We start from the raw sequence: 26101 nt of genomic DNA on the forward strand, positions 1-26101 counted from the left end.
ATGACTGGAAAGGTAAGCATGTAGGTAGTTGTAGTGGCTGAGATGACAATATAGCTGTTTGCTAAGATGTAAAGATGAAGTACTTCCTTTAGTTCTCTCTATATAGGGGAAGGTAGGTAGGGCAAATCACAGACAAAAATGTAAAGTTGGGGCAACTTAGTTTCATTATTCCAAGGTTTTTTCTTTTTTCTTTTTAATTTTTTTATTTACTTATGATAGGCAAATAGTGAGAGAGAGAGAGAGAGAGAGAGAGAGAGAGAGAGAGAGAGGCAGAGACACAGGCAGAGGGAGAAGCAGGCTCCATGCACCGGGAGCCCGACGTGGGATTCGATCCCGGGTCTCCAGGATCGCACCCTGGGCCAAAGGCAGGCGCCAAACCGCTGCGCCACCCAGGGATCCCCCAAGGTTTTTTTCTATTAGTCTTTTTGTTTTACCAACAGTTCCCATTCTCTCTTCCAAATAGTGGAAAACCTTACTCTGGGGGCACTGTCGTGACCTGGCCTTCCCCACAGTTCTTCCTCTCTTGCCCCTGTCAAGCTTCCCAGACAGGCACTTCCATGAGGGACTATGCGCTAAGACTGTCTAAAGTCACAGGGAAAATGCTGGGAAATTCACCATTACCACTGCCAGAAAGAGTGATTTATGGCTTTGTTCTTTTCTTAAGCTCCCAATTTGGCTTCATACTGTATGTATCTTGTGGGGGCTTTTATTCCTAAATCTTGACTAAACTCCTTAGGCTTAATCTACTGGTCTCAAAAACATTAGGCAGTTGTACTACCTGTGTACCTTCTCATTACTATAGTAATCAGTTATGAATAAATCTGATTGAGTACCTCTCCACTCAACTCCATTCATACATTCACAGACAACTATGCTAAAAATCAACAGCAGAAGAAATACCAAGACACCAGCCCAACCTTAAGAGATAGTTCCTGTTGGTGAAGTCAACTAAATGTTCTTTCTTGCAACCAAAGAACTTTATGTCAAAACTATATAAAGACTAACAAGCATTTAAAGTTTTTGATGTAATAATTTTGACCATAATTATTTTGACCATCTCTTATTAATACCCAATATTGAAAAGCAAAAAATGTTGAACTTGTCTTAGATTAAGTTCCATTAATATTATAAATGTTCTCAAACATTAGTTATTAACAGAATAAAATACTGCATTACCATATACCAGACTGTTTAAAAAACAAGTATCACTAAAGGCAAGACATCACTTAAAAAAAAAAAAAAAAAAAAAAAAAACAAACCACCTTACTCTATTCCTCTAAATTTCCAAAATAAAAACAAAATTTATACCATAAATAAGACATTTTTAATAACATACTAATATAATCCTAAAACCATTTCATGATTTACTCAACATATCTGAAGCATCAACGGCTAGAAAGAGAAGCTCTTCAATGAGCCCCAAATCCACAAATACGTAAGACTAGTTCTAAAGACAGATCTGGGGGATCCCTGGGTGGCGCAGCGGTTTAGCGCCTGCCTTTGGCCCAGGGCACGATCCTGGAGACCCGGGATCCAATCGCACGTCGGACTCCCGGTGCATGGAGCCTGCTTCTCCCTCTGCCTGTGTCTCTGCCCCTCTCTCTCTCTCTCTGTGTGGAAAGGAAAGGAAAGAAAAGGAAAGAAAAGGAAAGAAAGAAAAGAAAGAAAAGAAAGAAAGAAAAGAAAAAAGAAAAGAAAAGAAGAAAAGAAAAGAAAAGAAAGAAAAGAAAAGAAAAGAAAAGAAAAGAAAAGAAAAGAAAAGAAAAGAAAAAAGAAAAGAAAAGAAAAGAAAAAAGAAAAGAAAGAAAAGAAAGATCTGCAGAGTTTAAGATTAGAAAGTAGTAATCAATTTCTCCCACTGAGTGACATAATATTAATTCCAGGAGAAACTGAATCTTAGCTACAGATTTCAGAGACCTACTCATTGGTGTTAATTCAAAAGAAGTTTTCCACCATTTCTGACATCTTAAGCTAATGAGATCCTTTTTCATGTGAGTTATCAGACCCTTTTTCCCCTAAGCTTTCTTCTCCCACTAGTCCTCAAACACAGAAAAAATATCTAGTATCATAAAGCCTCCCTGAGCTTGTGCCTCAGTGATTTCCTCAAGCTCTATAATCATATTTATAGCTTACTGCTACTGCCTTGACCAAATTAAAGTAGTACCAATAACAGATATTTATATCAAGAACTTATTATGTATGGCTAATAACCAGCAGAATTGTAAATACAAATCATACTAACTCCATTATAAATATCATCGGCTCAGAAACACAAACTCTTCTCATATACGTTCTACTTTCAGTCTATTTACGTAGTTAGTTCTTAAAACTTGTAACCAGAATTTCTAAGAATGAATATTGCTGCTCAAAAGTAGCCAGTAGTGATTTGACCAAGATGTAAAAATTTGATTTTTAAAAGAAACAAAGAATTAGTAGTAAAAGAACTGAACTGTAGCACTGGGCATTTAATTATCAAGTTACTGGGGATCCCTGGGTGGCTCAGTGGTTTAGCACCTGCCTGTGGCCCAGGGTGTGATCCTGGGGTTCCGGGATCAAGTCCCACATCAGGCTCCCTGCATGGAGCCTGCTTCTCTCTCTGCCTGTGTCTCTGCCTCTCTCTCTTGGTGTCTCTCATGAATAGATAAATAAAATCTTAAAAAATAATAATTATCAAGTTGCTTCCTCTAAACTACTCAAAAGTGGGGAGAGTGAAGAAGTAACACTGCTTAAATCCACTTGTCAATAAATTATACTTTTGATATTAAAAATTAAAAATCTGCAGTGGCTTCAGAAAGCTACCAACTGACCTCAGGCAGTATATGAACCTTAAGAGTATGAACCATGCACTTATAGATTACATGTTGGCAAGAGACCAAACATACCTAAGTATTCTGAGAGATAAAATTCAACAGATTAAAACTCTAATCTTTACATTCTAAATTAACAGAATATGGGACATCATATCCATGGGGAGAAAAGCTATGCAAGAGTTTAACCAAGAATCAGCTAATACCTGGATTCTAATGTGAGCTTTATGCTCTTGGCCTTAATTTCACATGTAAAATAATGACATTAGATTAGGTTTTATTTCAGCTTAAAAATTCTTAAGTCACTTAAATATGGGTATGAAGAATGAGAGTATACAATAAAACAGCTGTATTTTTTACTCTTTATTAAGTAAGCTCCAATTATTCAGAGAACCCAAAATGTGTAATAGAAGGGAAAAACTACTGATTCAAAGAATCAAGAAATTTTTATCTTTCACATTGTGTGTGTGCATGTGTGTGTTTAGAAATACTTTATCTTCAACATGGCAGTTGTTATCAAATGGTAAGAGATCAACTCCGGACTTTTTAAAATTTACTATGTGTAGTATTTTAAATGCAGGAAAGAGGTCAACTCAAGTCAGTGAGAAATATTTCTTAGTTAACAAAATTTCACAACTTGAATTTTGTGGTTTCAGTATAAATCAGGACATAGTTAAACGTTTGCTGCCATCTTGTGGCTAACTTATATGAAATCTTTCCATTAGCTGTTTATATTTTAGTTCTAGAATTATTAGCCATTCTGTGGCTAGTAATCAATAGATTGTATTTTAAGGAAATTTTCCCATTAACAGCACTTCAGTATTATGGCTATAAATTTGGAAAGGACTGCATAAGCCATCTAGTCTGATGCCATGATCAATGTACGAGTAATTTCTACAACAGGCAGTCACTATACTGCAAAGATCTCTTATATATGCATACCTTGAACTATGAAAAAAAAAAAAAAACTCCTCCTCACAATGAGCACTTTTGTATGCTTTATAACTGTCTCCATCATTTTTCTAGCCAGCACTGCCATATCCCCTATGCTTCTGTGAATCTTTTTATGCAACAATCCTTTATTTATAACATATTGCTGGCCCATAGAAATTAAAAAAAAAAAAAATCCTGCTAGATGAATTGTCCTATAAATGAAAATTAGGATAAATCAGTCAAATTTATTCCTTGGTTTTCCCTGTCACCTTTTGAAAAAAGAAATTGAAATTTTCTGCTTAAAAAAAAGTCTGTTAAGTGTTCTCAACATTTAGGTAGGAGGTTTTAATCAATTATTACCTACTCTATAAACCACTATAATTATACCTCAATAGCCTTCAAGGTTAGACTTAGCAAGATAAAATAAACATTTTACTCCAACAGGAATGTGCAAGGCAATCTTCATTACAGTACTACTGTAATGAAAAAGGTCATTTATCAATACATTCTCCTCTATGTCATTTGTACAAAGATGAAAGAGTCTATACCTGTTTATCACATGTCTCTCCCATGTATAATGAAGAAATAAAATTATCTGTTAAGGGATCTAGAGTTCATCCAAGATGTACTACAGGCTATCTGATTCCTATGAGTGATTTAACTTCAGTAATTTGATTTTCTCATGTATCTGCACTTTAAGCTGAATAAGATAATTATATATTCATAATGGTATTTGTTTTCAGAAGTTGGACTGAGAAAACTGGTTGGCAACTTGCCTGACAGAAAAAACAACTTGCTACAACTCATCTATTGCTTTCAACAAGATAAAAGAACAACAGAACAAGATGCCCTCTATTTTACAAACAGCCAGGTCAAAGAGCACTAACAAAAATCACAGTGTACATTAGAACAAGTCCCAAAAGCTTCACGAAGTCAAAAAGGCAAAGGAGTTAGTTATTAGGTTTTGAAGGGCCTACCTGTAAGCGAAGGACTCGTGTGTATTTTTTAAAAATCTTTTCCAAAACAACTTTTTAAACCAGTTTTCCTCAATACACATAAAACTAAAACTCTCCTACATCCATAATTGCAGAGTCATTAGAAATGTACAGGGTTAGTCTGAACGCATTGCAATCAAGTTAAAACTTTCAGTACAATAGTCGTTTAAGAACTTACAGCGTCTGCTTTACAAATAGTATTGGCTACATGTCGACATAACATCTTTAGCCAGTTTTCTTTTGGAAGTTCCTCTGAGGTCATCTGGAAACTGAGCAGCACATTTGCCCGCTCTGTTGGTGGCCTCACAAGCAAGGCAAAAGCATTATGGCAATCTAGGGTTTCAGAATAATTACAAACATTAAGTGTTACTCCCTGGAAAATGACAGATGTATGCAAGTTTAGTTTCCTCAGAGCAATAGAATTCCAATACAGTTATCTCTTTTCCACCCTTCCTCATCCCTCAACTTTTAATTGGACAAAGAATATCACCATATTACATTGAAATACTGGATAGAATTATAATACTGTTTTTTTTTTAATAGATTTATTTTTTATTGGTGTTCAATTTGTCAACATACAGAATAAAACCCAGAGCACTCATCCCGTCAAGTGCCCCCCTCAGTGCCCGCCGAGTCACCCCCACCTCCCGCCCACCTCCCTTTCCAACACCCCTAGTTCGTTTCCCAGAGTTAGGAGTCTCTCATGTTCTGTCTCCCTTTCTGATATTTCCCACTTATTTTTTCTCCTTTTCCCCTTTATTCCCTTTCACTATTTTTTATATTCCCCAAATGAATGAGACCATATGTTTGTCCTTCTCCGACTGACATATTTCACTCAGCATAATACCCTCCAGTTCCATCCACGTCGAAGCAAATGGTGGGTATTTGTCATTTCTAATGGCTGAGGAATATTCCATTGTAATACTAAGTTTTACGTGAGAAACCAACAATGATAATTTACTGACGCTATATACTACATGTAATATTTTCTATGAAATTTAATATTTTCTATGATAGTTTTTTGAATTAATTATATCATTTCTTAGAATTCCAGAATTTAAGTTTTAAATTAAAATGGCATTACAAGACTAATTTAAAGAAATAAAGTGTCCAAATATCAAAACTGTTAAAAAATGTTTTTGGACCAAAATGCTAAAACAGAACCTATTTTAAACAATAATTATAATCTATAATTCAAATCTAAAAATATGGAGATGACTTAAATAAATACACTATTATAACCCTTAACAGATCCAGAATCTGACAACCTAATAGATAGCAACATAAGCTGCTGCTCAAGTTTTGTTTCTAATAAACTCAAAGTCTTCAATCATGAGAGGATGGGATCAGTAATGGAACCAGCTTACACTGTAAAAATGTATGTCTAAAATCTAAAAGTATGGCCATGTACACACATCCCTAGATGATACTTTTTTTGGTAGGTATAAAATTTTGGTAATTTCAGGCCTTCAGAGAACCTTCCCTAACACTAACAAAGTTGAGTAAAAACCTTCCTTAATAAACATCTGACCCATGTTAATTCTACCATAGTTACTTTGTGTACATTTATTCATGTACTTCTTTCCAGGTCATATCCTAAACATATTCCTAGCAATGAAGCCATTGACAACAAGGAAAGAATAAGATGCAGAGCACATGTGATAGACCGGTGATTTCTTTTTGATTCTGAATAAAGGTAAGTTTTGTTGTGGAAGAGGCTAGGTTAGGGCACTATCTTGACATTTAACCATTTAAAAGCTCTTTGTTCCTTAGGGATGAAGAAATCCCACAGGTTGAGATAGCATTTTCATTTGAGAAAATAAGATACCAAGTAAGTTCCTAGAGAAGAGCTGAGATGGAAATAGAAGAAAAATTACTTTACCAAAACTAACCAACTATATTTAAAGATAATTTATCAGTTTAGAGATATCTGGGTGGCTCAGTTGGTTAAGCGTCCCACTCTTGATTTAAGCTCAGGTCATGCTCTCAGGGTCATGAGATTGAGTTCTGCATCAGGCTCCACGCTCAGTGGAAAGTCTACTTGAGATTCTCGCCTTCTCCCTCTGCCCCTCCCCCGTTCACACATGCGCTCACTCGTTCTCTCTCTCTCCCTAATAAATAAATTTTTAAAATTAAAAAGATAATTTATCAGTTTAAAATAAAAACAAAAATAAAAACATGAGAATGAATCAAACCTAAAATGAATATAAACTATTTTCACTTAGCTAACAATTTATCCAGTGAGCATACCTTCTGTTTCTCTTATGTCCAGCACCTTCTTAATTTGAGAAAGAGGCATTAGATGAACATGCTTAAGAGAAGCTGGGGGTCGGGTGTGGCCAGGAGGACTCCTAAAAGTGCCAATAACCTTGTGTCGTTTTCTTGCTATCTGATTACAAAAAAAAAAATTCATATGGAAACAATTAAAGGCCAAATACTTAAAAATGATATTAATCATATAAACCTACATGCAATTCATCTATTTGTCATTCTAGAATTACTATGATAAGCAGAGTTACCATGTGACAAATTCATACATCCATGTAATTGTGTAGCAGAAATGCTCATATATTTAAGAGCCTAAAAGTCAGGAAAACAGACCAAAGGAAAAGATCTATGCAAAAGGTCCCAGAAGTATGAAAGAACTTAGAAACATCTGAAAAGGAATAGCATTGAAGGACAGAGGAATCTTCGACAAAAAGCCTTGAGTTCAGGAATGTTGGTCTGGGACCTCAGTATTGGGTTCAAAAGATAATTGATTTAACAGCAGAGTTCTCAATGAACTCAGACCCTGCACAAGACAATGAGGACAATAAAATAAGTAACACAGAAATGGCTCTGGTTCTCGTACTTACATACCATTGAGAAAGAGGCAGGGGAAGTAACAAACTAACTGAACAATACATTAAGCAAATGATACAAATTAAAAACTCAAAGTTTTACAGTGTTAAGATGTAATTTTACCTAAACTGGGAACTCTTGCAAGAGGAAGAGATAGGTAAAGTCTGGGGGAAGACAGGAGCAAAATCACAAAGGACCTTGTGATTCATAATGTACTGAATTCTGTGAATTTTATAAGGTCTTTAAACTTATCATTTTCATTTCCATGAAAGCCAACTGTATTGTTTCGCCATTTTAAAAGAACATCTTTTTCTGAGGTTATAATCATCAATTAAAGACATTAACACAAAATGATTTATGGTAAGTTACTTAATGAATTTGAGACCGGTCAGCATCATGAATGTGACAAAGTTTAGCTAAAATGCACTACCCTATGTTGGCTAATCAGAAATGATCAAATGGGGATCCCTGGGTGGCTCAGCGGTTCAGCGCCTGCCTTTGGCCCAGGGCGTGATCCCGGAGTCCCAGGATCAAGTCCCGCGTCGGGCTCTCTGCATGGAGCCTGCTTCTCCCTCTGCCTGCCTGTCTGTCTGTCTGTCTATCATGAATTAATAAATAAAATCTTTAAAAAAAAAATGATCAAATGGCAATCATATTCACACTGAAGCAGAAATATGATACAGATCTGCTACATATAAAATATTAAAAGTTAGTTTACATTAATACAGGAAAAATAAGTGCCAATACTGATGACATAAATGCTAGCACATCAAGCTACAAACTCAAAACACAGATAAAATATAAAAAGGAAAATATGTCTGTGAATCCTCAATTAGTTTAGCTTCAGTAAAACATCAAATGGTCAAATTTAAGAGAAGTCAATATAGATTTTATCCATTTTAAATGTTTCTAACTTTTACCATATTCATCATTCCAAATTTGCTACGGTTTAAAAAAAAAAAGCTGAAGAATAAAAGTTTAGAATTATAAACCTAAAAGTTCAAATTGAATGTGAAATATAGAACTGTTTTAGTCAATATGATTCTAACATAGGCAGCTAAAATAAACTAGAACAAAAAGTTAGTGGATTTAAGGTAAAGGAGATGAAGAACCAGGGTATCACATAATGGACTCAGAAGCTACAGACAATAACCAATGGCAGGAATTAAAGTGGTAGGTAGGTCAACGAGCAAGTTATAGAAAACTTCATGGAATTTAAAAAAAGATATATGATCAAAAATTTAAAGTAAGGCACAACTCTCTCAGGATTAAGAACATAAAACCCAGAATGGATTAGCAGGAAGTATAGACAGTGGAGCCAGCTGATCTGGGCACTTCAATAGGGAAAACCTTAAAAAGGCTTTAAGAGAAGCAAATAAATAGAAGTACTGAGCAACTATGTACAGCGAAACCCCACTGGAAATTGACTTCACCTTGCCCCTGTTCTCCAAAGCAAAAGCAGGCTGATGTTCTCTTTATGGGGTGACAAAGTAGTTCAGAATTATCTGTCTCATGATTTTTTATGACTTTTTTACCTCAGGGTATGGTCAATTATGTGTAGTATTTTCACTGTCTTTTGTGTTTTGTGACATTATTGACCAATAAAAATATCATTTTTTATTAACCCCACTACAACAAAACTCTGCATTTAACATAAGTCAAGCTTTGGTGAGATTTTATTATACCTGTAACTGCACATGGTGGTTTCTCTAAAATTCTCTTGTATTTTATACTTTAAATAATAAAGTAACCAAGAGTGCAGCACGTCAAGAGAAGTAAAAAACGATAAAAGGAAGAGGTATAGATTTTAAAGAAAAAGGAAACCCATCAAATCACTTCAATGAAAGCAACAGTAAGTAACAGAAATGTCAAAGGAGTCTTTTGGTTAATATATTTGTTTTATCAAAATACACAGTTTTCTCTTCTGATATGAAGGAAAATACACATCTTTGTATCTCCCATTTGACTGTTTAGTTGTTTAAAAATACACTATTAAGAAAAGGGTTGGAAAAGCACACGAAGGTGATTCCATTTGCCCACAGAACTGATATGGAGGAAATGTTTTAATAGATGAGAATTTTAGAATTATAATCATTGCACCCCTCTGATATACTAACTACTCATTCACCCTAAACCTGCTGTTTTAATGAAAAATCGGGGAATTGTAATTCATAGTAAATAATCAAGTTATTCTAATCTTCAACAAAATACTTGAAAAATTTCAATTTCAAATTATTTCATAGGTCCTGAACAAACATACACAGAAACAGTAAACTCTTAAAATTTCTGACCAAAGCATTTATTAGCATGGAAATAAACTAGATTTTCATTATGACTTGGCTTTTAAGTCATAAAAATTTATCATACTTTTTTAGTATTAGGCCTTCTCTTTAAAAGCATTTTATTAATAGTATTAAACAAGTGGTCTCAAAGTGATTAAATTAACTTTAGCTTGTGTATTATACCTCAATCAAAGCTTGCCTTTAAATGTTCAGGCAGGTCACACAAATCAGCAGTGTTATTATACTATTATATTATTATATATATTAAGCACAAATTTACCTCCAGGCAGTCATTGAAGAGAAAGAGAGTTACTTGTTCTCCTCTGTCACAGGGATGTTCACCTAGAGAAATTGTTTCAACTCGTTGGACTAAACTTCGATGAGAAGACAAAAGATTAGCCTGTATAGATTTAAAATATTATATAAGTAATCACTTGTTAGTAATCTTTTTAAAGTTATAATTTAAAAGAAAATGTTGCCAGGGCACCTGGGTGGCTCAATTGGTAAAGTATCTGGCTCTTGATTTTGGCTCAGGTCATTATCTCAGGGATCAGTCCCCATTTGGGCTCTGTGCTCAATGTGGAATCTGCTTGAGATTCTTTCTCTCTCTCTCTTCCCCTCCCTCCCAACCTCTAGAATAAATTTTAAAAAAAGAAAAGAAAAAGGTACTAAGCTTCTGTTCATATTAAAGCTATAGAACCTAATTAAGAAGAAAATAAATTGACAATCATCAAAAATGAATACTTACTGGGCATCCATCTACTTCATAAACAACATCAAAAATTTGCTTTTGAGCTTCTGTTTTTCTCTTATCCTCATTAATATGGCTGAAAGATTAAAAAGTTTAGTTTTAAAACTTCAACTTTTAAAACAATAAAATATGAAAACTGCATACAAAGATATCTTATGTCACTAAAAGAGATCTTGCAAGTGGTCTATCTTAATTCTGACAACTGAATCAGTTAAAATACTTCCTAAAATCCTAAAATCAGTTAAAATACTTCCTAAAAGTAGCCTACAATATTAAAAAGTTTCACAGGGATGCCTGGGTGGCTCAGTGGTTGAGCGTCTGCCTTTGGCTCAGGCTGTGATCCTGGAGTCCTGGGATCGAGTCCCATATCGGGCTCTGCGCAGGGAGCCTGCTTTTTCCTCTGCCTATGTCATGGCCTCTCTCTCTCTGTCTCTCATGTGAATAAAGAAAATCTTAAAAAATAAAGTTTCACAGAATCCTTCAGAAAATTATGTTTTACTAATTTCTTTCCATATTATTATTATTTTTTTACTATACTCGCTATATACTTCCTAAAATATGTTTAAACTTTTACAAACTTCAGGTTAACAGAAGTTCTAAATATAAGTTCATTTAAGCTTTTATGAAGGTCATTCCCAAGTCAGATGCTAATCATTTCATGAAACAAAAACTAAGACTACTGCTTCCATACCAGATGAAATAGGAAGGAAAGGATACACCTTCTTCCTGAAACCAATGAAAAACCATCAAAATCTAAAGAAACAAGTCTGGGGAGCCTGGGATGCTCAGTTGGTTAAGCATCTGACTCTTGATTTTGGCTCAGGTCATGATCTCAGGGTCCTTCGATCAAGCCTGGCTCTACTCTGTGCTGGTTATGGAGTCTGCTTGGGATTCTCCCTCCCTCTCCCTGTGCCCCAGCCACCTCCTCCCCACCATGAGTAGGGTGCTCTCTCTCTCTCTCTTTTAAAAAAAGAAAAAGAGAGAGCAAGAGAAACAAACAAACATAGTTGTCAAGACACTGGGAAGTCAATTTATGAGACAGGAGACAAATAAGGCAATCCCAACTTTATGCTGTCTATAAGAGACACACACTTTAGATTCAAAGACCTAAATAGGCTGAAAGTTAAATGACAGAAATACTCTACCAAACAACAGCAAAATACACCTTCTTCTCAAGTGTATGTGGGCCATTTTCCAGGTTAAGCCATAAAACAGACCTCAAAAATTCTGAAAGGACTGAAATATTACAAAATATCTTCTCCTACAACAATGGAGTAAAATTAGAAATAACAAAAGGAAACTTTGGAAAATCACAAGTATGTGGGAATTAAACAAAACACTCCAAAATAACCAATGGGCCAAATAGAAATCAAAAGGAAATTAGAAAATATTTTGAGAAAAAACAAAAACATAACATATAAAATTTATGGTATACAACTAAAGCAGTACCCTATACATTTATAGCTATAAATGCATATAATAAAAAATATCTTAAATCAATTGCCTAAACATGTTAGGTAATTGATTTAAGACACCAAGGGGGAGAAAAAAAAGTAAATCTAAACCAAGCAGAAAGAAAGAAATCATAGAGTAGAAATTATTAAAATAGAGAATATAAAAACTAACAGAAAAATCAACAAAATTAACGGGTTCTTTGAAAAGATTAACAATATTGATAATCCTTTAGCTAGACTGGCCAAGGGGAAAAAAAAAGGCAAAAATTACTAAAATCAGGAATAAATAAATGATGGGACATCGCTACCAACCTTACAGAAATAAAAAGGATTATGAGAACAATGGACAACTGCATGCCAACAAATTAGACAGCTTAGACATAATGGACAAATTCCTACAAAGACACAAACTATAGAAACTGATTCAAGAAATAAAAAGTCTGAATAGATCCATAACAGTAAATTCAATTAGTAATTTTAAAGCCCAAATGGCTTCGCTGATGAATTCTACCAAACACCTAAGAACTAGTACCAATTTTTCCCAAGTTCTTTCAAAAAACAGAAGAGAAAGAAATACTTTCCAATGTAATCTAAACTAGAAGATGACATCACCAGAAAATTTTTTATCAATGTCCTTTATGAATATAGACACCAAAATCCTCAACAAAATACTAGCAAGACAAATCCAGGAACACATGAAAAGGATTATGCACCATTAACCAAGTAAGATCTTATCCCAGGTATATAAGCTTGAGTAAACAAGCAAAAATAAATAAATGTAATATACCACACCAATAGAATAAAGGACAAATACTACATGATCACTTAAATGGACACAAAAAAAGCATTTGACAAAATCCAATGCCCTTTCATGGTAAAGAACACTCAACAAACTAGAAATAAATAAGGACTTTCTCAAACTAATAAAGGGAATCTATAAAAGTCCCAAAGCTACAATCATACTCAACAGTGAACTGAATGCTTTCCCGCTAAAATCACTAACAGGACAAGAACAAGATGGTCACTCTCACCACTTCCGTTTAACATTGTAGGGGAGCTTCTGACCAGGGCAATTAGTCAAGAAAATGAAATAAAAGGCATCCAGACTGGAAAGGGAAAAAAAGAACTATCTTTATTTGCAGATGACATGATCTTATTCACAGAAAATCTTAATGAATCCACTAAAAAATTATTAGAACTAAAACACATTCATCAAGGTTGCAGAGTAGAGGATTAATATATAAAACTCTATTGCCTTTCTATACATTATACAATCTGAAAATAAAATTAAGAAAGCAATTCCATTTACTAAAACATCAAGGAATAAAGTTCTTAGGAATAAATTTCACCTAAGTATGACATTTCTAGAATGAAAACTCTAAAACATTGTTGAAAGAAAAACAAAATCTCTATCAAATTCCCCACTGTTCAAGTTTCCTCACCCCTTGCCATCCTCAGAAACTGACAAGCCAATTCTAAAAGCCAAATGCAAATTCAAGGAATCCACAATGGTCAAAACAATCTTGAAAAGGATAAAGTTGGAAGATTATTTCCCCATTTTAAAACTTAATACACAAAGCACAATAATCAAGACTTGTGTACTAGCATAATCATAGATGTATGGATCAATGAAATAGAATTAAGAGTCCAGAAATAAGTCCTCACATCTTTTGCAAAGATGCAAAAGCAATTCAGTAGAGAAACGATGGTCTTTTCAACAAATAAATACTAGACAGATTTCCACATAAAAAAAATGAACATCAATGCATACCTTGGCCCTTACACAAAAATTAACTCAAAGTGGATCATAGACTTAACTGATTTTTACCTAATGACTAAAACCACAAGAACTTCTTAAACAGGAAAAAAAAAGTACCTTTATGACTTTGGATTAGACCAAAATTTTTTTTGATAAAATAACCACCCATAAAAATAACTGATAAATTCGGACTTCACAAAATCTAGAAATTCTGTTTTTTCTGTTAAGAGAAAAAAACAAGCTACAGAGTATAAGAAAACATTTGCAAATCACCTATCAGACAAGGAACCATTGAAACTCAAATATACCATTGGTAGCAAGGTGAAATAGTACAACTACTTTAGAAACGGTTTGGCAATTTTTTAAAAGCTATACATACACCTACTATATGACCTAGCTATTCTTACCACTAGGTATGGAAAACATATATTCATACAAAGACTTGTTCACAGAAAATAATAGGGAAAAAGCACTACTGATAAAAGCAACAGTAAGGACTAATCTCAAAATAATCATGCTGTGTGAAAGAAGACTGATAAAAGACAATATACTGTCTACTTCTATTTAAATAAAATCCTAGGGATGCCTGGGTGGCTCAGTGGTTTGGCACCTGCCTTTTGCCCAGGGTGTGATCCTACACTCAGGCGGAGACCCAGGATCAAGACCCACGTCAGGCTCCCTGCATGGAGCCTGCTTCTCTATCTCTGCCTCTCTCTCTGTATCTCTCATTAATAAATAAAATCTTTAAAAAACCAAAAAAAAAATCCTAGAAGATGCAAAGTAAACTGATAAAAACAGCAGTGTTGCCCTGGGATGGCAGATTGGGAGAGAGGCAGGAAAAGAGATTACCAAAAGGCAGGAGTAAACTTTTGGAAGCAAAATGTTCCTTATCTTGATGGTAGTTAGTGATGGTGGTTTCAGGAGTATGTGTGTGCGTGTGTGTGTGTATAGATATGTATATATCTATATATATATATGCCAAAATTATTCAAACTACATTTGAAGCACCTATAGTTTAAAAAAAAAAAAAAAAAACCAGAAACCATAAAACACATATATACTAAAGCTACTAGAGCATAGATCTATAACAAATTAATCTGTATACACTACGCATGTATAACTAACATTGTAAGAATCTCTTTTTAGGGGGTTTTGGTTTGCTTAAATGGCAAAGACTAGTTAATTGGCACTATCTCTTTATTTCCTTTACCTAAAAAATTATAGTTGTTTTAACCAACCGTAATAAGCATTTAAAACCTAGGCTAAATATTAAAAAATCTCATGAACTCAGATGTGGTCAAACTCTATTAGGTTTATAAATCAGCATCACAATTCAACATTGAAATAGGAGCTCCTACAACTCAACATTTATTGAAGACCTATTATGAGCACAGCATTGAGGATAAGGATATATTAGATTCTTAAATTCCCACAAAGCTTAAATAATGTTGAAAAAGAAAGAAATATTTAATCACCTATCTCATCAGCATGGCTCATTATCTCTATAGCAGCCAATTGATACTATTCTAAGGGAAACAACAGGTCAAATGACTATTCCCTATTTGGGTTACTCTATCTTTGTTTACAATACATATCATACATAAATAACAAATACTAAAAGCTACCATCAAAATAACACTGGCAAAGTACTCTACACACCAAATAGGTAAATTGAACAAGTAATAATCTTTCAAATTTATAAAAATACAAATAAAAATAAAATAAATGTTCAAAAATTCCATGTAAAAGTGAAGCTGTCAGAAAAAATGTGCCATTAAGTGCGATTGTCAACACAGAAGAGAATTTTTCTTCTACTTTGTATTTCAGAAGTCTTCTTAGGAAGTTGGATTTTATAGGTGACCTACATTCTGCAGTCACCCCAGTCTGACTTGTCAATAGAGAATAAAAGTGTTATTCTCAAAAAAAAAAGTAAGTAATAATCTTTCAGCTTTCTCTTCTGTAAAAATAAGTTGATGCTGACCATCTATTTCATAGTTTGTTGAAAGGTTCAAATTAAATTATGTGCAGAGTATGTTAAACCTTGAAGTGTTGAAAAAAACTATTATTATTATCCTTGGTCCCAAAATAACAAAGCAAAAGCATAAAGGCTAGCTGATTGGCATATAAAATACAAACATAAGCAAAATACAAAATATGCATAGCTCTTTCAGCAGCAACAGAGGCTGGTATTCGCTAACTTGAGCATAATTCTACTGCCAGACCTTCTCTCTAGAGCTAGCAAAGGCTCTAAGAGCTCCTTTTCAAGTACTTTAAGAAACTCTGTTTCATATAGAAGCACATCAGGGAATCTCAGAAGTCATTTAACTAAATCTATTAAACATGGTGAGGACATAAATTCCGAAGAGTTGAAGTGCCCTCATGCTCTATAAGGCAAAACAATTAATACAACAGCCTTTATTTCTGATTATAATAATCAAGAAAGATCATTTTTTAAAAGATTTATTTATTTATTTACTCACGATAGACAGAGAGAGAGAGAGAGAGGCAGAGACACAGGAGGAGGGAGAAGCAGGCTCCACGCCGGAAGCCCGATGTGGGACTCGATCCTGGGACTCCAGGATCGTGCCCTGGGCCAAAGGCAGGCGCCAAATCGCTAAGCCACCCAGGGATCCCCAAGAAAGATCATTTTTAAGTGTATTTACCTATTTATTTTAAATAATCTCTACACTCAACATGGGGCATACCCCCTAAGAAGATATGGTGTGTATGTATATGTATATGTAGATTATATATATATACACACACATATACATACATACACACACACATACACACACGCATGCACAATGGACTATTACTCAGCCATCAGAAAAAAAATCTGGCCACTTGCAACAACATGCACAGAACTACAGGGTATCATGCTAAGTAAAATAAGTCAATCAGAAAAAGAGGACAATTACATAATTCACTCATATTTGGAATTTAAGAAACAAAACAGAGGGGCAGCCCTGGTGGCCCAGCGGTTTAGTGCCACCTTCAGCCCAGGGCGTGATCTTGAAGACCCAGGATCGAGTCCCAAGTTGGGCTCCCTGTGTGGAGCCTGCTTCTCCCTCTGCCTGTGTCTCTGCCTCTCTCTGTTTCTCATGAATAAATAAGTAAAATCTTAAAGAAAAAGAAAGAAAGAAAGAAAGAAAGAAAGAAAGAAAGAAAGAAAGAAAGAAAGAAAGAGAGAGAGAGAGAGAAAGAAAGAAAGAAAGAAAGAAAGAAAGAAAGAAAGAAAGAGAAACAGAGGAACATAGGGAAGGGAAGAAAAAAAACTAGACGAAATCAGAGAGGAAGACATATCCTAACAGATTCTTAAAAATAAACAAACTGAAAACAAACAAACAAACAAAAATAAAGAAACTGAGGGTTGTTAAAGGGGTTGGGGGTGTGGGGACAGGGTAACTGAGTGATGGGCATTAAGAAGGGCACGCCAAGTAATGAGCACTGGGTGTTATATAAGACTGATGAATCACTGAACAACTCTACCTCTGAAACTAATAATACACTATATGTTAATTAATTGAACTTAAATTAAAAAAAGAAAGAGCATCTCTGATTAGAGCTATGTCTCCAAGTTAGACCTACAGTAATTAGCCTAAATTTAACAATCAAGCATCCAAGTCAATTCCACAGAGTTTATACTTTTAGTACATCTACAACCAACCCTATCAATTTATATTCCATTAAATTCAAGGTAAGAAATAAGAAGTTAAAAATAAAAGTCAAAAGAAGTATTATAAAGTATTATGAATCTTTTCTTTTATTTCACCACAGTCAACTTCCTGAGTTACATTTGGGTAGTTTAAACGAAGACAAGAATATGCTATGACTTGTCTCCAGGATCATGCCCTGGGCTGAAAGTGGTACTAAACCGCTGAACCACCTGGGCTGCCCCTCACATTATCAAATTTCTAAATCATTGTTACTTTCTATGGCAGAATAGTTTAATACCTTCAGAAATCAATGTTTTCTATTAATCAATGTATTCTTACAATACTTCTCTCTCATCATTTTCTACACTATTAGAAAAATAATTTAGACATCACTTTATAAAAACTTGCTATTGATATTTTTCTCTCCATTCATGATTCTAATTGTTCTACAATTCCATTTTAATCTCAGAAACAATAAGAAATTGAAATAATGCACTTACGTCATTACTTCCTTTAGTGATCCAATAGCTTTTTCTAGAGTGCCTTTGTCAGGATTTTCTTCAGCTGTATGCTTCCTAAGATCTGTTATGATAAAATGAGTTTTTTTATGAGGAAAAATCCCCCCCCCCCCCAAAAAAAAGAAACCCACCACCCTGCTTTGTAAAGTTAAATCATACTGCTTTGTCCATATGTTTTCCTTAGAATTTAAAAAAGGACTAGAAAAATAGTAACAAAAAAAAAAAAAAAAAGTTTTTTTATCTAAGACTTCAAAATGCCCTCCATCTTGGGGCACCTGGGTGTCTCAGTTAAGTGCTTGATTTGGTTCAGGTCATGATCTCAGGGTCCTAGGATACAGCCCCATGTCATTGAGCTCAGTGGGGACCCATCTGCTTGTCCTTCTCCTTTGGCCCCTCCCCCTACTATGCGCACATGCTCTCTCTCTCTCAAATAAATCTTTAAAAAAAATAAAATACTGTCCATTTTGATATAGGTTGGTTAATTTTTAAAGATATTATCTAAGCTTTACTTCAAAAAAGGTTTTATGCAATGTTCCCTTAGGAACTCTCTTCTTACACATTTGTTCACAGATTTTTTTCTTCCACCTTTTTTATTGGCTAAATTTCCAGAATATGTACAGATTTTCTTACACTGCTGTATCAATTCCCTATTAGTAAAGTTTGGGGACACCTAGGCTCCTCAAACTCTCTCCATAGTGCTGAGAAGTCATTATATATTTCATGTTGGAGCCCATAGCTCTATCACAGAGAGCATTCAGTAACCTTGAAAGCAGGTTTTGTTTAACTTAGAGGCTCATGACATGCTGATGTTTTGATTCTTATCTAGGTTAAGTTCCCTATGCCATGTCCCATCTGATGATTCCCTAGTACCATACCCACACACTCTTTTAAGTTGGAATGATAGGAGAAAGGCTTAGAAACTATTTGATGGATTTCTACATGTACATAATGAAAAATAATGAAGATAAGCAAATAATCCAAAAAAAAAAAAAAAACCACACTGCTTTGTAAAGTTAAATCACACTGCTTTGTCCATATATTTTCCTTAGAATTTAAAAAAGCAGGACAGCTTTTAAAGATGGGGGAAATCATCTTATAAACTATTCTAAACTAGATTTAAAAACCTTTAAAAGAAAATGATCAATTTTTTAAATTACTACTATAATTCATATACTACCCAAAATATTGCTTTAAGGATTTTATTTATTTATTTGAGAGAGTGAAAAAGAGAGAGCATGAGAGAGAGACCACAAGCAGGTAGGTGGGTAGAGGGAGAAGTCTTGCCACTAAGCAGGGAGCCTGATCCGGGACTCAATCCCAGGACCCTGGGTTCTTGACCTGAGCCAAAGGCAGGTGCTGAACCAACTGAGCCACCCAGGCACTGTACCTAAAATATTTTAAAAAGGAAATGATTAAACAGTCACAAAATTAGCCTCCTTATCTGCTATCCATACTAATGTGCTTAATTCGGTTTGTAATTTAGTTTTCATACTTAATTTTAAAATATAAAAACTAACCGTGTCCTAAAAATATTCAATACTTTAGTCAGCTAAATGTAAAGGCATATATATAAGCTTTTCTTTTGCTATAAGCAAAATTTATTCATAAAAATTAACTCTGGGGCAGCCCGGGTGGCTCAGCGATTTAGTGCCACCGCCTTCAGCCCAGGGCGTGATCCTAGACTCCCGCATGATCCTGCTTCCCTCTACCTGTGTCTCTGCCTCTCTCTCTCTCCCTCCCTCTCTCTCTCTGACTCTCAAGAATAGATAAAATCTTTTTTTTTTTTTTTAAAGCCTTCCTTACCTTTTCTTAAAAAAAAAAAGTTAACTCTGTAGGGATGCCTGGGGGCTCAGAGGTTGAGCATCTGCCTTTGGTTCCGGTTACGATCCCAGGGTCCTGGAATCAAATCCTACATCAGGCTCCCTGCAGAGAGCTTGATTCTCCCTCTGCCTATGTCTCTGCCTCTCTGTCTCTCATGAATAAATACGTAAAATCTTGAAAAAAAAAATTTAACTTTGTAAAAAAAATTTTTTTGACTCTGTTTAAGCTCTAGATTAAATGGATGCAGGCTTCAAGAGTGTTCTGTACAATTTAAGAAAAAGGTTAAGCATTAGACTAAGTATACAGAACTTAAGGTTAAGAGAAGAACTAAATAATTTGAGACATGAATTATCTCTTGCTTGTGATTTTATGGGTGAATTTTACTTACATAGATGTAAACTGATTCTGAATTAGTGACACGCCATGAAATATAAGAGAGTTTTGTTTCTGTAGAGAAACAAAAACTAAAATAATAGTCAATGTAATTGATACGGTAACAAATAAGGCATTGTAGGAGCCTGAATTACCTGTGATTTTAAGATTATCCATAAAGATATTTTCTATATAAGACATAAACTTTAATGCTGAAATCTAAGAAAATTATAAAATGAAAAGAATTTCAAAATTGTTAGAGCAAAACAGTTTCTTAAAAAACATCCAAAACAGTCTGAAAACAGATCAGACAAGTACCATTTAAAAGTAATGCAACACTGGGTAACCTCTGTACTGGTCGAATGAGAAGTTCAACAAGGCTTTGCCGTCCACATTCTGGTTTAGCTTGGTTTATCTGAAAGGAATTTCACAATAAAAAAAGGTTTTCTGCAAAAATTAAACACCTTACATTTATTAGATTACACCTCATCACTAGTGCCCTGAAAAGAACTAATAGAAGAGATGGGGTGGCAGTGATTCTCTAGAAGATTACTGTGGTTGAATAATCTTCCAGGGCCTGAAATGAACTCTTGGCTACTCAAAGATTAACATCTTAAACACAAAGTGAGTTTCTCTGCACATTTCTTCTATAAATTCTATCCTAAATTTCACTTGAGTCTACACCACTCACAAAAAAACAAAAAAACAAAAAAACAAAAAAAAACCCACTGGTTTTTGAAGTATTAATTATGCGGATACTATTGAGTAAACAAAATAAAGCACTTAGAGGCAAAAGCAAATCACATTGAAAAAGTCTGAGAACTAAACCATGCATAACTTAAAAAAAATATAAGTACCTACAGACAATATTCTCACTACTCAGCTCCCCCATGGCCTCTGCTAGCTATCTAAATCTTCTGAAGCCTAATATCACTGCCACTCTCAGGTCTTCCTAAAGTTAAAAGGTTAAACACTCAAGTGTTCTTACACGGTTAATTTTTACTAAAAGTATGATTTAAACGCACTCCTTCAGAAATTATTCTCAGAGTTTTATTTTCAAGAAATGTAAGTTACCTTCAGAAAAGCATGAAATCTTGGTTTCTGTTTTTCACATTTAATAATCGTTTCCTTGCTCATTTCAAAGAAGTTTACAAAGGGAGGGTACGTTTTTACCAAATCTTTTGACTAGGAAGAAGGAAAAAAACCACATTAATTTGTTATATATGTTACCCTTAGATAATGAAAATTTAAAGCCAAATAATAGTCAAAATCTGATTCATTGGATGCAAAAGAAAAATTTAAAATAAGTTTCTTCTCAAGTTAAATATAAAACTTTTATGAATTACTCATTAATGAGTTAACTGCTAACCAAAATGCATCAACACATAGCCTAAAACTTGAAAAGCAAATTAAGACTAAAAAACGAAAGTATACTAATGCTTATTGTATTGACATAAACATGACCAAGTTTAAAAATTTCTATTAAGTTCAGAATATAGTAATTAGTATCCAAGAACATGCTATTTATTGATGAATCCAAGCCACCATTTAATAGATCAAATAATATTACCCAAAAAAAGCAACAAAAAAAAGGAAAAACATCTTGACTAATCGAGAAGACTAACAGATATCAAAAAGATATCTGGCATAATAGTCAAAATATGCAAAGAGCCCAGATGTCCATTGACAGATGAATGGATTAAGAGGTGGTAATATATATACAATGGAATATTACTCAGCTATCAAAAAAAGGAAATCTTGCCATTTGCAATGATGTGGATGGAACTAAAGGGTATTATGCTAAGCAAAATAAGTCGGTCAAGGAAAGACATCATATGATTTCACTCATGTGAAATTTAAGAAACAAAACAGATGAACATAGAGGAAGGGAAGAAAAAATAAAATGAAATGAAATCAGAGAGGGAGACAAACCATAAGACACTCTTAACTCTAGGAAACACACTGAGGTTTGCTGGAGGGGAGGTATGTGGGGGGATGGGGTGGGTAATTGGGTGATGGGCAGTAAGAAGGGCACTTGAAGTACTGAGCACTGGATGTTGTATATATGCAAATGATGAATCACGAAATTCTATCTCTGAAACTTAAAAAAAAAAAAAAAAAAGGAATGTGATAATTATTTCTTCTTTGGAATTCTCAACCAACCAGAAAAAACATGTAAGACTATATGGTGAGGGATAGAAGTTAAAAGGAGGCTTCAGAAAAGAAAAGTTTATTTGCCAGAACTCAAGACATTGAAAACTATAAATTAAGATTCAGAGACTAAAAGACACTTATAAACCCTATTCGCTGCAGCTCTTTCAAAATTAATTTATTTGATAAAGTTAAGCTATGTAGTTCCTACCCTAGTAAAGAAATAGCACTTCGTTAGAAGCTTTTACGCAGAGGAGACACAGTAACGGCAAAAATGATACCAACTATAAAGAAAAAAATGAAAACTACAGAAAATTTTTAAAAAATCATTAATCTGTAACCATTAACGAAGGGCAAATAACCTGATACATAATAAAATGATTATAGCACAGTATGACAATCAGTGCTCCTAACAATGACCTCGGGGTATCAAGAAAGTGTTAACTTCTATGTTTCATAAGACAAAAACACTTCCAATTTATTTTACAAACACAACTATGTCAAAGTTTTGAAAGCAAGCTCTTACATTTAAACAAGTACCTGTCATTCCCTTGAGAGTATTTAATGAGATGATGCTTTAACCTGAAAGCCTAAAAAAGAAGTAAAATACTTACATATTTAAGAAAGATGTCACCAATGCTTTTGCTCTCGTCCCAATTAACAATAAGGTCTTCCAGATCATCCTGAAAGAGCACAAATTGAAACATTTAAGCTTGAACTTGGCGGTGCCTTAAACATTCTTCAATATTTTTGAAATATTCAAAGTAGCACCTTACATTAAAAAGCATCTCAGTTTGATGTGCAAAACAATTAATATAACACATTCTTTCTCCTCAACAAGGAATTAGCTTCTTGGCTAGCAGGAAAATATCCTTTGAAAAATAATTAAGAAAATATCAAGAGTATCAAGTCAGTAAGACTAAGCCTAACTTTCCAAATTGATATGACAGCTCAACATCTTTTCCTATTAACTATAAAGTTGATTGGCATTATTAATTATAGAAAACTACTTTCCATCTTGCTGCTAAAGCATCTTATTTAACATCAGCCATTTGAAACTATAATCTCTGACAGGTCAGAAAATTTTACTTAAAGGGTTAGATAGTAAATATTTTAAGCCTTGCAGGCCATATGGTGTCTGTTACAAGTACTCTGTCCTTGTACTGTTGAAGCAGCCATAGACAAATCATAAACAACCAATGTGGCCATGTTTCAATAAGGCTTTCTTCACCAAAACAAGCAAAACACTTTACCAAAATCCAAAACTGACTGGATTTGGTCCATCAATCATAGTTTGGTAATTCCTGATCTATAAAATTCCTCTACCGTCATCCTAAAATATTAAATATTTATAAAAATTTAGAAGACATTTAAAAGCATAAGGTAATAAAACTCAAATCAGAGGATAAAATGAGATGCCAAGAAATGACATATTCCCTAACTGAAATTCTAAGAGTGACTTTAAAGTAGAAATTAATCCATAAGCTCTTATAACCAAAAGTTCTCCAAGTGTCAACCACAGGCCCCCCAGGACATCTTTTTTTGTGGGATTCATGAGATTAAAACTATTTTCATTACAATACTAAAGCTCTATTTGACTTCCCACTTTAATTCTCTCACAAGTATACAATAGAGTTTCCTACAGGCTACATGACGAGCGATACTGCAACAGACTGAATTCAGAAGCCTGTATGATAGAGAGGGAGGGGCAAGATGGCGGCAGAGTAGGGTCTCCAAGTCACTTGTCCTCAACAAATTACCTAGAAAACATTCAAATCATCCTGAAAATCTACGAATTCGGCCTGAGATTTAAAGAGAGACCAGCTGGAACGCTACAGTGAGAAGAGTTCGCACTTCGATCAAGGTAGGAAGACGGGGAAAAAGAAATAAAGACACAAAAGGCCTCCAAGGGGGAGGGGCCCGCGAGGAGCCGGGCTGAGGCCGGGGCGAGTGTCCCCAGGACAGGAGAGCCCCGTCCCGGAGGAGCAGGAGCTGCACCGACCTTCCCGGGGGGAAAGGCCTCCCGGGGAATTGGAGCAGGATCCCCAGAAAGGCGGGGATGCCCTCGGGCTCCCTGGGACAGTAACAGAGGAACTGCGCCCCGGAGAGTGCGCCGAGCTCCCTAAGGGCTGCAGCGCTCGGCGGGACCCGGAGCAGCTCGGAGAGGCTCGGGCGGCGGCTCCGCGGAGGGGGCTGCGCGGCTCCGGGAACAGCTCAGCGGCGGCGGCTCTGGCGGAGGAAGAAGCTCCGCGGAAGGGGGCGGCGCGGCTCCGGGAACAGCTCGGCAGCGGCGGCTCGGCTCGGGCGGAGGAAGAAGCTCAGCCCGGAGGGGGCGGCGCGACTCAGGGAACAGCTCGGAGGGGCTCGGGCGGCGGCTCCGCGGAGGAGGCTGCACCGCCGGGAGCGCGAATCCAACAGCGCAGGCCCCGGAGCACAGGGCGCCGGGACACAGCCCAGGATCCGGCCTCCCCCCGGGACAGGCAGAGGCCGGGAGGGCCCAGGACAGCGAGGACGCTCCTGCCTGGAACTGAGCAGATCAGCGGCCCCGCCTGGGAGCCTCCAGGCCCTGCAGACGGAGAGCCCCGGAGCTACTGCGGGGGCTGACTTCAGGGTCCCAGAGCTGCCCCCGCCACTGTGGCTTCCTCCCGGGGCCTCACGGGGTGAACAACCCCCACTGAGCCCTGTACCAGGCAGGGGCAGAGCAGCTCCCCCAAGTGCTAACACCTGAGAATCAGCACAGCAGGCCCCTCCCCCAGAAGACCAGCTGGAGGGACAAGTTCCAAGGGAAGTCAAGGAACTTAAAGAACACAGAATCGGAAGATACTCCCCCGTGTTTTTTTTGTTTTGTTTTTTTTTTTGTTTTGTTTTGTTTTGTGCTTTTTTTTTTTTCTTTTCTCTCTTTCCTCTTGATTTCTGATTGCGTCCCCCACCCCCCCTTTTTTTCTTTTTTCTCCTTTCTTTCTTTTTCTTCTCTTCCCCCCCCCCTTTTTTTTCTTCTTTCTCTTTTTTCTTTTTCTCTTTTCTTTCCTTCTCTCTCTTTTTCTCCTTTTCCCAATACAACTTGGTTTTGGCCACTCTGCACTGAGCAAAATGACTAGAAGGAAAACCTCACCTCAAAAAAAAGAATCAGAAACAGCCCTCTCTCCCACAGAGTTACAAAATATGGATTACAATTCAATGTCAGAAAGCCAATTCAGAAGCACTATTATACAGCTACTGGTGGCTCTAGAAAAAACCATAAAGGACTCAAGAGACTTCATGACTGCAGAATTGAGATCCAATCAGGCAGAAATTAAAAATCAATTAAATGAGATACAATCCAAGCTAGAAGTCCTAACGACGAGGCTTGACGAGGTGGAAGAACGAGTGAGTGACATAGAAGACAAGCTGATGGCAAAGAGGGAAACTGAGGAAAAAAGAGACAGGCAATTAAAAGACCATGAGGATAGATTAAGGGAAATAAATGACAGCCTGAGGAAGAAAAACCTACGTTTAATTGGGGTTCCCGAGGGCGCCGAAAGGGACAGAGGGCCAGAATATGTATTTGAACAAATCCTAGCTGAAAACTTTCCGAATCTGGGAAGGGAAAGAGGCATTCAGATCCAGGAAATAGAGAGATCCCCCCCTAAAATCAACAAAACCCGATCAACACCTCGACATTTAATAGTGAAGCTTGCAAATTCCAAAGATAAGGAGAAGATCCTTAAAGCAGCAAGAGAAAAAAAGTCCCTGACTTTTATGGGGAGGAATATTAGGGT

General features: G+C 35.8%; 1 protein-coding gene and 1 pseudogene across 12 annotated transcripts in view; one reads left to right on the top strand and one right to left on the bottom strand.

Moving 5' to 3' along the window:
- ECT2 (epithelial cell transforming 2) overlaps positions 1-26101 on the bottom strand; it is a 69742-nt gene that overhangs the window by 10473 nt on the left and 33168 nt on the right. For all 12 annotated transcript variants that reach the window (XM_072752206.1, XM_072752202.1, XM_072752199.1 and 9 more), the window contains 8 exons: positions 22958-23026; positions 21267-21377; positions 20511-20607; positions 17982-18063; positions 10607-10685; positions 10139-10258; positions 6986-7124; positions 4914-5068 (listed from right to left, as the gene is read on the bottom strand). In XM_072752206.1, coding sequence (XP_072608307.1) covers positions 4914-5068; positions 6986-7124; positions 10139-10258; positions 10607-10685; positions 17982-18063; positions 20511-20607; positions 21267-21377; positions 22958-23026 — 852 coding nt within the window. The remainder of the gene's footprint in view (positions 1-4913; positions 5069-6985; positions 7125-10138; positions 10259-10606; positions 10686-17981; positions 18064-20510; positions 20608-21266; positions 21378-22957; positions 23027-26101) is intronic.
- LOC112926640 (phosphatidylinositol N-acetylglucosaminyltransferase subunit P-like) lies at positions 600-997 on the top strand (annotated as a pseudogene).

Source organism: Vulpes vulpes, chromosome 3 (genome assembly GCF_048418805.1).
Source record: "Vulpes vulpes isolate BD-2025 chromosome 3, VulVul3, whole genome shotgun sequence".
Lineage (NCBI taxonomy): Eukaryota > Metazoa > Chordata > Mammalia > Carnivora > Canidae > Vulpes > Vulpes vulpes.